Source organism: Hordeum vulgare, chromosome 7H, assembly GCF_904849725.1.
Source record: "Hordeum vulgare subsp. vulgare chromosome 7H, MorexV3_pseudomolecules_assembly, whole genome shotgun sequence".
Lineage (NCBI taxonomy): Eukaryota > Viridiplantae > Streptophyta > Magnoliopsida > Poales > Poaceae > Hordeum > Hordeum vulgare.
In genome coordinates, this window is record NC_058524.1 from 6,983,288 (window position 1) to 7,000,927 (window position 17,640).

At 46.2% G+C, this 17,640-nt stretch overlaps 1 protein-coding gene across 1 annotated transcript; it reads right to left on the minus strand.

Annotated features, from left to right (window-relative positions):
• Window positions 1-6,153: 6,153 nt before the first annotated feature.
• LOC123412400 (B3 domain-containing protein Os06g0112300-like) lies at window positions 6,154-9,330 on the minus strand. The gene is made up of 5 exons (XM_045105344.1): window positions 9,002-9,330; window positions 8,104-8,155; window positions 7,205-7,251; window positions 6,807-7,001; window positions 6,154-6,718 (listed from the first exon to the last, which is right to left on the minus strand). The coding sequence occupies exons 1-5, from the start codon at window positions 9,308-9,310 to the stop codon at window positions 6,419-6,421; spliced, it is 903 nt and encodes a 300-aa protein (XP_044961279.1). The 5' UTR covers window positions 9,311-9,330; the 3' UTR covers window positions 6,154-6,418.
• Between the last annotated feature and the right edge of the window lie 8,310 nt (window positions 9,331-17,640).

Sequence of the window (17,640 nt, forward strand, 5' to 3'; positions counted from 1 at the left end):
CTTCGTCGTTGGGTTCCGGATCCCATGTTTCCTCCGGTGGAAAATATTCATCCTCCCCATATTGAAGTTCCCAACTGTGAACAATTGCACAAGCTAGCACTACTTTTACTTGGGTCTTGAAACCATGGAATGGCTTATTATAGACAAACTTCCAATGGTTTTTGTACGCGGCAAAAGCCATTTCAACCGTTGTCCTCAAAGAAGAGTGTCTTAAGTTGAACAACTCTTTAGCATTTTGAGGATGGTTTCCTCATCCATACTCTTTCAAATGGTACATCGTGCCACGGTATGGTGGAAGAAAACACGGCCTCATAGCATACCCCACATCAACAAGGAAGAATTTTCCTATGAAATAGTAACTATTAGCTATGGGTATAAATATTAATATATTTGGGTAGCATGCTCTAATTTAATACCTGCGGGAACTTTCAACGCATCCTCCCTCTCCAATGCATTTGCAAGTATAAGGGCATCATGAGCTGACCCCTCCCAACCAGCATGTACATATGTAAACTTTAGATCAAAGTCTACCGCTGCCATGATATTTTGGGTAGTCCCCTCCTTTCTACCCCTAAAGGCAGCTAAGATGTTTTTTGGGACTCTAGCAAGCACATGAGTCCCATCAATTGCTCCAACACAATCCTAATTAATAAAGACAAATTGTTATTATTCGAAAGTCCCATCGATTGTTTTTCTTTGTTTGAAAGAAGCATTACCTTGAAATATGGATTCAAGCGGGTGTTTTCTTGTATTTAACGATGGCAATGATTGGATGGAGGCTGAATCATCTCATCTCTCAACTCCCCAACAACATAAAGCACCGCCTTAAAATACCTACTAATGACTACGGTAGAACTTCTAAAGATCAGTTGCAGTGTTCTATACCTTTGGTTATGGCCAACCACTAGAAGAAACATGGCAACTTGTTCCTCGATAGAAGTATGGATGCTATCCAACAACAAATTTCTCTCTCTAAGTATAGCACACAAACGGAAAAAAATGAGCTTTTCTCATTCTTAATTGATTTGAACAATTTATGTCACTAGAATGGCAAATGTATCTCAAATTAGACTCTCTAGATATGGCACGATCGTCCATGCTGCCCATAGTTATCTGCAACGTTTGTTTGTCTAGCCCTTCTAAATATGACCATCATGTAAGCATAACACCCAGCCACTAGACCGGCTCCTCTCACAATTAGATGCCTTCGTTTTCTTGCCAATTCATCCATCTATTAGAATACAAACAAATACAGTATTAACAGAAAAATATGCAAAAAAAAATAATAAAACTTAACACAACAGATCTATTCTAGCATCACAAGCAGGAGGTGAAGGAAGGAGGGAGGAGGTGAAGGTCCTAGTTGACGTAGCCATGTCCGGCGCAGAGGGGGGAGGTGAAGGAAGCGGGGAAGATGGCAGAGGGGGGTGAAGGAAGAGGGGAAGAGGGCGGAGTGGGAGGAGGCAGAGGGGCTACCGGAGACGGCGGGGGCGGTGGGCTCGGTCTGGCGAAGGGGATGGGACGGCGGGCAAGGCTTCGCAGTGGGGGGTGAAGGAACGAGAGGAGAGGGCGGAGGGGGAGGAGGCTACCTCTCGGCCAGACGGGCGTGTTGCTCCTGGCGGGGGGGGGGGGGGGGGGGTAGGTCACGAGGGGGTGGCCGAGCGAGTAAAGTGGGTTGGGGAGGGATTTTTGTGGGATCGAATAGAGCATAGCTGAGCCCAGCTCGCCAGGGGCGAACATACGTAGTGCTGAGTGGGGGCCCATGCCCCCACTCAATTTTTGAAATGTCAGTAAAAGTTGCTTATATCTTACAAGATTTTTCTGAAATCGTTCCAATTTGTACAATAAATGCCCCCAGTCCACAAAATTTCTGGGTCCGCCCCTGCAGCTCGGCTGTATGCGCGAGCTCTCTTCAGCTTCGTTCTAAGGCTTTTTTGCATCTGTTGGGCTATGCTCAGGAGATGTCATACACCCTACCAAACACCTAAAAGTGTGTTGGAGAGGGAACTTTTCAATCTCATGCACCCTTGTGCATGCTACCAAGCATGCCCTAAATGTCCTGCACACCACATCATATGCAATCCGGAGCATTTGGAGATAGAGCAGCTCGTCTCTGGCAACTTTTCACCTCTGCGTCCTTGTCTGCTGGGGAGCACGGGCGCCGTCGAATCCGCATCCATTCCGTATAGTGACTTTAAAGCATGGAGCCAAATCCGAAAGCCAAAGTTAAGCCTTAGCAAACAACCCTTTAGTCAAAGCCGAAGTCCTTCCTTATCTTTATACTGGGATGAGTGAACGACTTTGCTTAATAAAATGGAACTTTTACTTGAGAAAATTAAATGTGGTAACTAATAAAGTGGAGAACTTGAATATTTGTTAGAAAGAAACCAAAGTTACTCCATCCATCTGGCAATATAATACAATCCAACACAATAAGGTACGCAGGAAGAGCGCCTCCTCGCCTATGCCACGTCGTGGATTTTACTGTCGTTGCCGCTCAGTTAACACCTCCCCAAAGTATTGGGTCACGTACTTTCCTTCGCCCAGAAGGAAGAAAGAGAGATAAGCCTGCCTCCTTTCCTCTCCCAAAAATTAGTTGGATATCCCATCCGACGAAGCACCGCGCCGCTCTGCTGTTCTTCCTTTTCGCTCTTCCCTTTTCTAGCAGATGGGTTGATAAGGCGGAGTGGCCGGAGGTGGTGGACCGGTGGGGGCGAGTTATGCGGCATGGCGTTTCGGCAGCGGGCTAGCAGGGCTTCCTTCCACTAGATCGGACAACCTACGAGATGACAACGGTGATAGGCCGCTGGCGGCGGAGAAGCTCGATCTACATCTACCTCGACACCGGCAAGTCAGCCGGCGGCGACTGCCTCTCTGTGTTCCTCGCGGTGGCGCGAATGACCATCCAACACAATCTGAAGCATGGATAAGGTACGCAAGATGACTCCTTTGCCCCCTCCCCTCCAGTACCGTGGATGCATCCCTGTATGTTTGGGAGCTGACGCAACTGTGGTTTTTTTTTTATGCAACCGATGGCAACAACGTCGAAGAAGCCAGCTCCGGATGATAAGATCCATCAAGAAGTTTTTTCGGCCTCAACCCTATTTTAATTTTCTTTCAGATCAGCGATTCATCCAAATTGTTTTCTTCCCTTTTGGCCAAGCGATGTTTCCTGGAACTGGGTGAAGTACTCATCGAAGACTAGGATTTTGGCCTCAATTGGTAAGTCGCGACCAACTCTCCAGATTTTTGGCCAACTCAAAAAACGAGCTCAATCATATACTATATCAAACTGCTTGTTGTATGTGAGTGTGTGTGGAAAGATCACTTATGGGCCAGGTTATTCTGCATGCAGGCAAGAGAGAAGGAAGAGAAAAAGCTTAAGGCAAAGCAAAAGGAAGCGGCTAGGCTCGAGGTTGGAACATTTGTTACTGAATTTGTTACTTAGTAGCGAAGGTTTGTGCTAATTTGATTTTCTGTAGGCTCTTTGCCGTTGCAGGTTGTTCCACCGGTGCTTCAGAGTGGTGTTGCTGCCATTCTGAAGCTAAGGCAAGTCCGTGCTCCATGATAGCCTATGTACTATCTGGACTAAGTATCCATATTTACTATCTTTGTGTTTCTGGTTGTCTCGGGCAAAACTACCAGATGAGCTTATATGGCATGAGAAGTTCTTATAAATGATACTGATCCACACTACTAGATGATCTTATAGCTGAGTTGTTATAAATGATGCCGGTCCATTTGTATGGGCAAACACAAGACGAGGTAAATCAGTTACAACCAAACAATCATGATGTACTTCTTCTGTTGAAAGTCTGCTTCTAAATAGGTTATATTTGCTTTGTGGAGCCAGCATATGAAAGAATGTACTAAAGAACTCAATCATCGTGATACCCATATATTTGGGGCACTCGATCCCAAAAGCGGAACAACAACTATCTCTCAAGGTAATCAACCTTACCGACTACTGAGACGTTCTGAATGACAAGCATATTTGATAAATTGAGGATAATGCCAATACCTTACTTTTGTTTACAGATTGCAGTGAGGTTGTCCAAGCTGGAGAAGAAAGGATGGAGGCCAAGGAGAACAATCATCGTATGTAGTTGGGACGCAGAAGAGTTTGTGGTGGTATGTTATTGATGGCATGCTCTCAGATGTTTTCTTATCTGCAAATGTAAGCTCTAAAGCATAGAAAAATCCAATGTCTCGGCCTCTCAGATAGGGTCTACGAAATGGGACGAGGAGAACGTGGATATGTTACTTCAAGAGCTATTGCTTATATGAACGTAGACATATCATGGTTGGGTCTATTGGTCTTATGACCCGTGTAACCCCATAACTCGATGGCTTGATCAAGGAAGAAAGCAAAATGGTATTTTAGCTCTACAGCTAAAGCCTTTAAGCATAGAATTTAACTTCACGGTCAGCACTGAGTACAAATTAGAGATTTGTTTACATAGATTCCATTTTTTAATTATTTGATCCTTTCATTTTTATTCTTGATTGAAGGTACCCGATCCTGATGATCGGTCTCATACCTTGTATGACTACATGATTCGGCAGAATCCTCCGGTGGGTACAGTGATGGAATTGCCATATAATTCCGTTGTGGGAATGAGTGATCATGAGAGCTTCATATGATTGAAATTAAATATACTGAAGTATTAAGCTCCTATTCTCACATTGCAAGAGTGGCCGGTGCGGGAACAAACTTTGCAGCTTTCGTCCAGTACATTGGAGTCCCTTCACTTGACATCTCTTATGGACTATGTAAGTGAAAACGTTTTTGGTGGTGCATAAGCCTGAAAATATGTGCTCCCTTTCTTTAGCATTGTTTGGATTCATTTTTAAAAAACAGAACAGTAGGCTAGCAAAGCATATATTTACAGCTCGTCTTACTATTATTCCTCTAGCATCTGCCTTAAATATGGTTGCTCATGCATTTTCAGAATACCCTGTCTACCACTCGTTGTATCATGATTTTGTTTGGATGGAGCTGTCCGGTGACCCTTTGTTCCACAAACATGTAGCATGTACTGAGCGAGCTATCTTTTAAAATACAAAAAGTTAACTATAGCACTGACTAACCCATTTTATCGGGTAATCATGCAGTGGCGAGCATTTGGTTTATCGGGTAATCATGCAGTGGCGAGCATCTCGTGTCTGACTGCCTTGAGACTTGCAGATGATGAGATCAGATCATTCCCTTCAATTATGTCTCTTACGCGTCCAAACGGGAGGTATCTTTTGTTCTGGCAACTGAGATATGCAACTTTTAGACACACACGGTAGTTCCCTCATTTAGTTTCATCAAGGAAACTAAAACAGAATCATGATATAGACTCGCTTCTTATTGATTGGTACACAGGTTTTCATGAAATTATCATTAAGTGTGGTGTGTAGAAGTAGCTCCAACAATTACTTGACACGTGGACTATGTGTTGTCCTCATGACAACAGATGATGCAAGCACAAAAAGTGGGGGCATAACATGAGGGAAGGCACACCGAAAGTTAGAGAGATCAATGACCAATAGATGATGGTGGAGCGAGACTTACCAACCGAGAAAGGCTCATGGGGAGACCATGGTACAAACATATGGTGAGCATCAGAGTTGCAGGCTTCTTCATAGTATTGTACTTGTATGAACTATGAATTTAGTCTGAAACTCACTACAATGATGGTTTTTCGCCTTCGGCAGATTTATGCGTCGTCGGACCAGGACGACTGGGGCATCAAAGCCTTCCCCGACATCGTCTCGTCCATGCTAACGAGAGAAGCTCAATACGGTCATAATCTTGGGGGTTGTTGCATCATGAGATTTACAAGGGTGCAAGGGCCTTATATCTTATGGAATTGTATATTGTTATTCATATGTGGATTATTGACTTCCCAAATCATTGACCTCCTATAGTATGATCAGATCAATATAAAGAGTGTGGATTCTATTTTTTTAACAAACTCTCATATGAAACCATTGTCCAGTGTTTATATTGGTTGGTGGTAACATCTACCTTATAGTTAGGTGGCTATTTGATCAAAACAGGAACTCTCAACTCCGTAGACGATCTATGAAAGCAGAGGAACGTCTCAAGAGGAGCACCACAGGTGCGCCCCTGCCCCTAGTCAATGATTCAAGTGAAGGTGTTTCTTGGATGCCAAACAAAACCCAACAGTTCAAGAAATATAGCTGAAATAATATGGATTTTTTGAACTGTTGGGTTTTTTCTCATTATCAAATTGTTATGGGGAATTACAAGGTCAGAATCCAACATGCATCACCTTCCACAACTACTCTGGTAGTAAACTGACCCAAAATACGCTGACCATGCTAGGAATCCAGATTTTAACAGCACAAAAAAAAGGTCCTAGTTTCCTGTGCTCCATGCAACAAGAAGAATCTACTGGCCTGACCTCTAATCCAGAATGACCAAAGGTTCGTCGGCGGTGTAACCTTTAGAGGTGATCTCCTTTGGCAGGCTGCCACGGAGTATCTGTACCATGAACACCACCTCCTCTCTGGTGCTCACAAGCTCGAAGACACAGGCATCGTGGATCTGCAGCCGGTTGTCCACAGCGAAGTCCATCCAATCTGCATCCAGCTTTTTTAACTTCAAGTCGCCGCAGTAGCGCATGGCCCATGACCTCCCACGGCAGATGAGAGTGGCGGAGGTGCGCGCCTCCGGGAGGTGCTTGTGGAAGCGACCGGGAATGTACTGGATACAAAGGAACATGATAATAGTAGTAAATGGGGCATTTCTGCAAGTACTGAGTATATTTGGAGAATTTGCTAGTGTCTCATACCAGCTGAAACGGCTTCTGAACATGAGATCTCAATAGGATGATGGTGAAGAAGGGGTGGTTGCAAGAGAGTGGGGTGGTCTCATAATTCTCGCTGTCATCTGGAGCTGGCGACAAAGAGTACTTGCAAGGCTCTACTTTTGGTTTGATGAGGTGTGCATTCGGCAGCTGCTTTGGTGGACATACAGGGGTCTCCATCTGAAAAAAAATCAAAGCGATCAACTTCCCACTTCAATGTCAACTCCATGCAGATTTCGTGACCCAGTTCTTTCTTTTCATATGTCAAAGTGGAAAAACATTCTATGAATCTGTACTCCAGAAAGCTTTGATCTCGACAGTGAAAGTTATCTGTCCAAGAGTCATTTCAGAAAACATGACAGTGAAAGAGGGAGGAGTAGTACTTGCTCATCTTTCACCTGATCAGGCAAGGAAGAGGTCCCTTGTACATCTGCCAAGGGGAAATTGGCAACAAATCAGTCTCTCATCATGTAGCTATCAATCTAATTAGTACTCCCTCCATTCCAAAAACCACGCCATTTATATTTGAACGGGGAGAGTAATGAAGAACATTATAGATAGTAGAATTCCATATTGGAGAAATGGTGAAAGGACTATGAGACGGAGAATAAGATCTGAAAGTGCTCATCAGGTTGTCTGACTGATTTATTTTAATAGTTGCAGTGGGTTTCCCACATTATATGTAATATTGTTATCATAAAGCCTGGGACTAATTTAGGAACATTAATTTCTTTTTCGGCAGGTTTTCTTGGAGAAATTAATTTTATTTATTTCTGGATTTCATAAAGAGTTTAACCAGCAACATGGAAAATCACATGGCACCGGACTGACTCAGTTAGATAAAATATTGAAGAATAAGTATCACGGGGTTGGTGTGATTAAACATAATAGATGCATCAATTTGAACATATTCCATTTGAACCGGACAAACTTGCACAACATAAGTCACAGGGATGGTGAGATTAAACATATATAATAGATGCATCTGAAAAGAAACATGGGAAATTAACGTTTAAATAAAGAAAATAATAAGGAATATTTATTTAAAAACCAAGAGAGAGCATAACTTGTCAAAACTGAACCAGCAGCAAGCAAAAGCATTTTCTTGACATGCATTCAAGATAGATTAGCAACCAGCTGGCAAGTCATGCAGTGAATATCTACATCTCCAGAATTGTTGACCAAGTAGCTGACCAGCACAATCGATCTAATTAAATCATGATACGACATAAATAGACCATACATTTTGATAAGATGGTTGAGGATATTTTTTGACGCGTACCAGACGATTCCATACACCCTGACTGCACAATACGTTTGCATTGGTCGTCATCCTGAAAGAGAGCATTCAGTGATTAGGCGTACTAAGTAAGTAGTGCCACTCGAATCATACCACTCGTCGTACACAAGTATATAATTCCATGGTTAGGCTTACCACTCAAGAGACAACAAGCTTTTCAAGCATTCACTCTAGGAATGCTTTCTAGACAATTGTTTAAGAGAGAGCTGCTTGTCACTGGCGAAATAGAAGGTTTGCAATGCACTAGAGGAAAATTGCTGATTATCATTTTGTAATTTGGGGTTGGTTGTAATAAACATCAAGTTTCCATCCAGTAACAGTAATATTTCAATAACACACAAATATGAAAGCTCTTCTCTAACAAGTGAATTAACAGGGCTTGCAAGCGTTCCGTTCCCTTGAAGCAAGAAAATGTATAATCAAGATTGAAGCAAGAAACTCTTGTCTACCTAATGAATTAACAACACGCGAATAGGACTCCAAGGTTAGGCTTACTAATCTCCCAGTGTTCACTCCAGGAATGCTTCTGAACATTTGTACAGGGGAGAGCTGATATTATTATCATGTCAGTATAGTTCAGTAGTGAAGAAATAGCAGGGTTTGCTCTGTCCTGTAGTAGAGCAGAAAGGGGAACCATCACAACAACCGCCACAACAGCAACAGCAACAGCAGGTAGGGCATACAATCAAATTTGGACTTGAGATTGTTAGTTTTCAGTAAGACATGAGACCACTAGCACTGTAGCAGCTAAGCTATGGAGTGCAAGTGATTACTGATTAGCAGCAGCTGGCAGGCAATCTGTGGAACAGAAGCTTGACAGGCCACACAAGGGAATCACAAATCGGGGCAACGCGCGGAAAGGGGGTGGAGAATGTCTCACCGGCGGCCCGCCTCGGCGCGTCGACGGCGGCTGGGAAGAGGGCGTGTGCGGGATCCTGGAGGAGAACGCAGAAGCCTGGCCTTTGCGGCGGTCCAACTCGCGGCGCAGGGCGAGGAGCTTGCGGCGGTACGTCCTGCCGCCGTCGGGGAGGCGGCGGGCGATGCCTCCGTGGATGCTGGACTGCATGCGCTGCAGCCTGGACTGCAGCGCTTGGTCCGGGAGATCGCGCAGGTCGTAGCTGGCGACGTCCGCCTCCGCGTCCTCGTCTGCCGCCGGGGAGCCGCCGGGCTCCGTCCAAGCCGCAGCCATTCCGTACAGTACACACAGAGTCGGTTTTCTTAGAGAGGAAAAAGAAAGATGCAGAATGCGGAGAGACGGAGGAGTGTGGAGTGGAGGAAGACGACCACCCATTAACCTGTGTCAAGTGGAGTATCTAGCTAGCTGCCTTTACTAGCCCCTCTGCATGACGGACACATGGCGCCCTAACACCTAACAGCCCCGGACTATAACTGGACATGGGCAGCCCGGTCCGATGATCCAGCCCGAACCCGGTCCAATAAACCCGAGCCCACGCCCCCGACGAACATGTCAGGCTTAGAGCATCTTCACTCTCCCCCTCCCCCCACGGACATGTCAGGATTAGAGCATCTTCACTCTCCCCCTCCCCCCCCTTCCCCCGACGGACATGTCAGGCTTAGAGCATCTTCACTCCCCCCCCCCCCACACACACACAACCAGCCCCTTCGGGCGCCTTTTTTAGCGTCGGCGATGAAAACAGCCCAGTCGCGCCCCCAACTCCTCGTTTAGCGTTGGTTTGGGCCAAAAATAACAACCGATAAACCCAAGCCGAACCAAGCTCCCTGGGGGGCGGCTGGGAGCGCCGGACGAAGCGAAAAGCCAAGCGAGCCTGCTCTATAGGCCGCATCCGAGCTATTTCCGCCGCTTTCTCCCCCCCCCTTCCTCCTCCCTTTCCCTCTATTTTCCCATCCCTCCCGCCATTCTTCTCCCCGCTCCCGACATACGGTAGCCAAGTCGTCGAAGAAGAAGTACACCTTCCCTCGCCCCCGCCACCGATATCGATTCCAGCCAGACGAAGCAGAGGAAGCCCATGCCTAGGCTGGCAGGCGTTTCGGATGCCGAGTGGAGGGCGGACGTCCAGCGTCGGGAGGCGGTCACAACTGACCCGCGAAGGAGGATCAACGCCAAGAAGATCAGGGACGCGGCGGAGGTGGCGGCGACGGTCGATCAGAAAGAGGTGTCCCCGCGCAGGGGTGATGAATCCGTCCGACCGCAACCCATAGGCCACATGGAGGGGCGTTGCGACGGCCACCCTCTCGCCGATGATGCCACCCTGGGGGTACACGCCCTCGCCTGGCTACTCCGACGGCGATGCGCACGGCGGCTTAAACCCCCAACACCACTTTCCCACATGGGGCGCCGCACCGTTCCTCCCCCACCGGTTTCGGCCACGACCCCCGCCCCCCCCCCCCCCCGGGCATTTTCAGATCCACCAATTTACGTTGGCCTTCCTAACGCGTAACCATCGCTCCCCCCTCCCCCGACATGTGGGATTTGGGTGTCGCCATCTGTGTCGGGCGTTGGCGCAGGAACGAGGACCCAACGGTGTCCGAGGGGGCCCTCCAGAGCCGGTAGAGTAGGAGGTGTTGGCACGTGAGAGACTGTAGACCTGTAAGGGCACGAAGCGCCTAGATTTGCGCCAAGGACCCGAGGGGCCGGCGACGTCACCCACATAGTGTCTCCGGTTGAGGGGGCGGAGCTAGAGCTTCCGCTGCCGCCCCAGTCCAACCGCGAACGATGCAATGCAATGCGGAGGGCAAGCTCATCCACGTCATTCAGCTATGTCTCGTCCAGCGACTTCCAGTCGTCGTTGATGCGGATTCTGCCACCAGACTCGACGATGCTGTCGTCACTCACCATAGATCGAAAAAGGAGGGGATAGGCTGAGGAGGAGATATAGGGAAGTGGAGTAGAGTGAAGGGTTTGACTGTGGTCTAGGGTTGACATGGATGGGGATTTAGTGTGGTCAGGGTGGGCCAAGGTGGACCGATCTAACGTGGCGAACGTGCTTGGGCACGTTCGGACCTCCCTATAGCCGTTTCAGATTTAGACTGTGTTTAATGGGTGACGGACATCTCGCATGTCCGTGGCCAGTTTAGGAAGCCCGTCTGGATCATGCTTTTGTGACCGGCACTTATCGGGTTGTCCGTCCAGTCAGTTTGGGGAGCTCGGTCTGAGTGGCCTCGTTTGTTTAAGTTTGTTCGAGATGCCTTTAAGTATATACTCCTTTCATCCAAAATTATTTATTATAAAAAATAAATAGAAATAAATGTATTTATAATTAAAATACATTTAGATACATCCATCTTTTTGATAAATATTTCCAGACGGAGGAGTGTATTTTTCTGCGAAGTCGTCAAGCTGATGTCGACAAGCCTTTGTTCAAACAAGAAGAAAAACGAAAAAGTCGACAAGCCAGTTCATATATGCACTCACTACCCTAGATAATCCAAAATAACTCGCAATGTATATTTCCCATCATGGACGTGGCAGATCCTACTCAAACAAGCCATTTTTTTCCCAAGTCCAACACCAGTAGCTTTTTTTTTTACAACTCCCTCCAACTTTATTCGGAAATAAGAGTAACCATATCGTTTACAATAGCTGGGATAATCTCAGGAGGAGCTGAGTCCATCCAACAGCTAGGGGGGAAGACTTTGCTAACTTAGCTAGTTCATGCGCTACTTGATTACTATCTCTACCACAATGTTCAAATAAAACATGATTGAATTCCGATCCAAAAAGAAACAGTCATCGATGATTGCCGAAGCTGCCGAAGAAGAATATCCCTTCTTAAGATCCTCCACTATCTCCAGATTATCAGAATTCACCACGATTTTACTGCACCCGATAGTTCTTGCAAGGTTGAGCCCAAATCTTACCGCCAACGCTTCTGCCGTGTTCGGATCATAGCATATATCAATCCTATCATTTGCTGCCGCCAAGAACTGCCCTTTTTGGTCCCTGATTATTGCCCCAACCGATCCTCGGAGGAGGTCATGATCAAAACCTGCATCAACATTCAGTTTTACATATCCCTGCGGTGGCTTGTTCCATCCCCCAGTTCTGCCTCTTGTTGTATGGGTACATGCAATTCTGAAGTTTGCCGACAGTCCACGTATGGCTAGGGCAATTTGAGGCGCTGTTTGGATTTCATCTCCATGATATACCTTTCGATGTTCAAACCACAGATACCAAGCAGTAGTAGCAACTACCTCTCGCAGTTTAGGGCAGCCCAATATAATGATTCCTGAAGTGTCCATATGCAACAGCTCATAGATGACATCCTCACCCGATTTATATTTAGTGCATACCCTTTTAACAACATCGAACAGGCCCAACTGCTTCCAAACAGCTGATGATCTTGGGCATTCGAATAGGAAATGACAAATACTATCTGGCCCCTTCTTGCATTCTGGGCACTGGGCTTTGACCTTCATATGCTTGGATGCTAGGACTGCCCGACAGGGGATAGCTGACTGTAACAATCTCCAAATGAAAATTCTGATTTTTGCAGGGCATTGCAGGCTCCATATCAGCTTCCATTTGTCACTTGGTGAAGAAGACCCTATACTGACCTGTATTAGGTTGCCAAACCTAGAATTCCATTCCGTTTGATATGCTGATCGAACTGAAAAAATGCCATTCTTCGTCGGGCTCCAGGCAATAAAATCGTGCATCTCGTAAACCGGCAGTGGGATTGCTAGAATCCAATGAACATCCACTGGCCAGAAAGTTTGGTTCACAAGCTGGGTATCCCAATCACCCGTCACCGGATTGATCAGATCAGAGACTTTAGATAACAAATTGCCCCCTCTGATCGTAATCACTTTTTTGTTCGATGATTGTGGAATCCATGAGTCCTCCCAGATGTTGACGTTCTGCCCATCACCGATCCTCCAGATATAACCCTTTTTGATTGTTTCTATCCCCGCCAGGATACTTTGCCATGTAAACGATGATCCTGGTTTGTGAATCGTGGCCAACAGATCATTATTGGGGTAGTATTTCGCCTTGAGAATGGTTGCACATAGAGATTCTGGCACATCAATAAGCCGCCATGCCTGTTTAGCTAGGAGAGCAAGATTAAAACAGTGGATATCTCTAAAACCCATACCTCCATACTTCTTGGGGATGCACATCTTCTTCCAGGAGAACCAATGCATCTTCCTATTAGTTGCATCATCACCCCACCAAAATCTAGATATCGCGTCAGTAATTCCTTTGCAGATTTTCTTCGGAATTTTAAGACTGGCATCGCATAAGTTGGTATGGCCTGTGCAACTGATTTCACAAGCACCTCCTTCCCCCTAGTAGAGAGGCATCTCTCTTTCCACCCCATCAACTTTTGGACCAATCGATCAATAAGATATTGAATGTCATCGCTTTTATCCACCCCCAGCGTAGAGGGAAGGCCCAAATATCTGTCATTCAACGCCTCTGTCATGATCCCCAGGATTGTGCACATATCAGTTTTAGCATTGGCATCCGTACTCGGACTGAAAAAGATGCTCGATTTCTGAACGCTAACAAGTTGCCCTGAAGCCAAACAGTAGCGATCCAATACTATTTTTAAAGAGGAAGCGTTAGCTGCATTTGCCTTCATTAGAATCAAAGAATCATCCGCGAATAGCGGGTTTGAAACTGTCGGTGCATCCCGACACACTTTAACTCCCACTAGATCACCTTCGGCCTCTGCTTGTGACAATAACGCCGTGAGCCCTTCAGTACAAAGGAGGAATAGATACGGTGATAACGGATCTCCCTGTCGAAGACCTCTAGTTGGTTTAAATGAATCTGTTTCCGCTGTGTTATATCTCACCCTATATTCAACAGAGGAAACGCACACCATGATCATCTTCACCCAGTCTTCATGGAACCCGAGCTTTAACAGGATCGCCTCCAAGAACACCCACTCTACTCTGTCGTAGGCTTTTTGCATATCTAGTTTGACCGCACACCACCCCTCCTTGCCTGTTTTCTTTTGCTTAATAGTATGCAAACTTTCATAAGCGATAAGCACATTATCTGTGATCAATCTCCCTGGGACAAAGGCACTTTGGGTTGGGCTAATTATCTCTGGCAAGAACTGTTTTAATCTTGTGGCTATCATCTTTGAGATAACTTTATACACAACATTGCATAAACTAATAGGGCGAAACTGGGTTACCTTCTCTGGAGCATTCAGCTTGGGGATCATAACTATTGTTGTATCATTCCACCCTTGAGGCATGATCCTCAAATTTACTACATTTAAGACCTCAGAGACTAGATCATCTCCTAGCATAGACCAAAACCTCTTATAGAAGATAGCATGTAGTCCATCGGGCCCCGGGGCTTTGAGATCCCCAATCGAGAACAAAGCCTTCTTAACCTCTTCTGTTGTGTATGGGGCCATGGGAGCGTCATTCATATTTGATGTAACTTTTGATGGTACCTGGCTCAAGACATCCACATCTGGCACTGTAACTTGGGATGTGAACAGCTCACTGAAATACCCTGTGATGATCGAATTGATCTCATGTGTGTCCTCTCTCCATACCCCCGCATCATCCATAAGCCTCTTAATACAGTTTTTCTTCTTTCTGGCTGATGCAGCTTTATGAAAGAAGGAGGTGTTCCTATCACCATGCATCAACCAGTTTGCTCTTGCTCTCTGTAGCCAGATTATCTCCTCTTGGTCCAACAAGCTCTCTATCAAGACTTGTATTTCCTTGATTCTTTGTCTTGATTCACTAGTCAATTGTCCCCTTCTTATCCTTTCTAGTTCCTTTTCCAACTTATGAATCCGACGCTTAGCTCCCTTCAAAGTCTGACGATCCCATTGCACCAGATCCATTTTAACAGCTCTAGTACGGTCCGATAGTGATGGCCCAATACCTACTAGATGTGCTCTCTGCCATGCAGTATGAACAATCTCATTTACTGTCTCTTCGCTCAACCATCGTGCTTCGAACCTTCTTTCACCTTTTGGCTGCCTTGACAATGCATCAGCATAATATTGTGTATCCAACACTAGCGGCCGATGGTCTGAGTGTGTATGATGTTCATGCACAATTGCCGCGTATGGGAATTTTTCTACCCATGCTTCGTTATATAGAGCTCTGGCAAGCCGTTCCTTAATCACCCCCCTACTCCATGTAAACTGATCTCCAATGTGCATTACTTCGTGGAGTCCACATTCCTCCACGCAGTCTCTGAAATTTTGCATATAATGTGATGATCTAATATTTCCCCCCCCCCCCACCTTCTCGCTTGCTATTAAGATCTCATTGAAGTCTCCTATAATAATCCATGGTCCCTTCATATTGATGTGTAGTGTTCTCATATGACTCCATGATAGGTGTTTAAGATCCCAACTAGGTTCACCATAGAATCCAGTCAGACGCCATGCTACATCATTGCCATTTTTAACAAACCCATCAATAAAATTTGGTGACGAGAAGTTCAGCACCACTTCATTTGCATTGTTGTAGAAGAGTGCAAGTCCTCCCGCTCGCCCATCACTTTCTACTACATGCACATGATCAAACCCCAACTTAATTCTGACCTCGTTTGCCTTTGCTTTATTCAGATGTGATTCAGATAAAAAAAACCACATCCGCTCTCACACGCCCTTGCAGCAGCAAGAGCTCTCGAACTGCCGTGGACGAGAGCATTCCACGGCAGTTCCAAGCTAGGGTTTTCATTACTCCCGGCAGTCCTCCACCAGGGAGGCCGCTGATCCTTTGTCAGACAATTTTGTCACCGCTTCACCATCGACACCCTTAAGTTTCGTCTTTTTGCATTTTTCTGCGGAGTTCCCATTGGTGTAGAGCTACCATTCTCACCTCCCACAAAGATGTCCACTTTATTTGCTGTGTTACCCGCCGGCACCATAACTCCTCCAGCCATATGTGGTATATCATCTTCGTTGCCGATAGTTGCGAGGCCCGAATCAGCTGCATACCTCTTCCCTAGCACGTTGGTTTCCATCGCCACAATCATCTTGGTGCTTGTTATATCCAATCCCAGGGTGCCATCATTCTCTGTCATAGCGGTTCCCCCCCCCCCTGGAACATGGATTTTCCCTGTCATACCTTCCCTAGTTTCATTCGGAGCTTGCCTATTGTAAGCAGAATTGTACCTCAGTTTGCGGACTCACGCCAATCTTGTCCTCGTCCTCTTCCATACGAACCAACACCAATCTCCTCCTCAGCCTCACGACCTGTATAGGTAGGATCAAAAGAGCGATCTTCCCTCCCCCGGCCACCATTACGTCTACCTCCACGACCACCTCCCCTACCTCTTCTCGGGGCCAGAATAAAGTTCCCCCATTCAAGCATACTTGTATCATGCTCACCCGTTCCACACTCCTCATACCAATGTCCCATAAGGCCGCAGGCATGGCAGAAAGTCGGCAGCTTCTCAAATTTCACCAAGTACTTCTCCGTTCCTCCCCCCTTCGTGATTCCAACCACCCGGGTGAGCTTCTTATTCACATCAAGCTTAACTCTCACCCTGATAAATTCACCCACAAACCCGTTTTGTAGTGTGACTTGGACCTCCTGAACCTCCCCGATCCGCTGAGCCAGATTCCCGAGAGCTTTTTCACTCTTTAGCACGCCATCAGGTAGCTTATGTATCTGAGCCCACGTCTCAATCTTGTCTAATCTGACCTTCTGTGGGTTGATAAAGCCATCATATTCAGCCAATATCAATGCATGCCCTTTGAAATCCCAAGGACCCTGGTGTATCGCCTTGTTCCAGTCTCCAAGACAGTTGAATTGAACAGAGAACAGGTTTGCATCAATCCTTCTCCAAGTCACCTTCAGCGCTGGGTTCCATGCCGCCCTCATCTCTGCAATCAAGGCACTATGACTATAAGTTTTTGTTGTGAGCAAACGCCCTAGGGCAAGCCACTTAGGCTTAATTTCCTCTGCATCCAATTCTTCCTCCCTGATCAGATCGTCGGCCTCGACCTCTTGCAAAGTTAATTTCTCAAGTAATTTGCTTGCCAGACCAAAATCTCCATCTTGCCTTCCCACGTTCTCCTGCGATCCCGCCATGATCGGATCTATGCTGACCTTAAACCCTAAACCCTTTGCGCTCGAACTCCTTCTCCTCAAGAGCAGTCACCCCGTGGGATCCCTGGCAACGAGAGGAGGGTTAGGGCAGAGAAGGGCGACAATGAGGACGCCAGCAGCAAACTCATGGCGGCGGCCCGCCGGAGGACTAGAGAACCCTAGTCGCGAGAGGACTAGGGGAGAAAAACCCTAGTCCAACACCAGTAGATTAGTATCGATGGTTTTGTTAGTTGCTAAAGGGGAGCAGATGAGATGCTGACTGGGATAGACATTAAATAGAGACGTAGCTCGTGAACGCACGTCAGGGGCAGAATGCTCTTCACCAGATTCACCTTGTTTTTTGTAAGAAATGTAATGGATTGAATCGAACTATATATATATATATATATATATATATATATATATATATATATATATATATATATATATATAAGGGGAACGGACGCATCCAAAGGATGCGACGGTTTGAGGAGGCGGTTCCTGGAGGCGTCGCTC

Excerpts from the sequence above, each read along its gene's own strand:
- LOC123412400 (XM_045105344.1), bottom strand. The coding sequence starts at position 9,310 with ATGGCTGCGGCTTGGACGGAGCCCGGCGGCTCCCCGGCGGCAGACGAG. Across the intron at positions 7,252-8,103 it reads AGGGTGTATGGAATCGTCTG|ATGTACAAGGGACCTCTTCC; the intron begins GTACGCGTCAAA and ends TCCCCTTGGCAG. Across the intron at positions 6,719-6,806 it reads TTCAGAAGCCGTTTCAGCTG|TACATTCCCGGTCGCTTCCA; the intron begins GTATGAGACACT and ends CTTTGTATCCAG.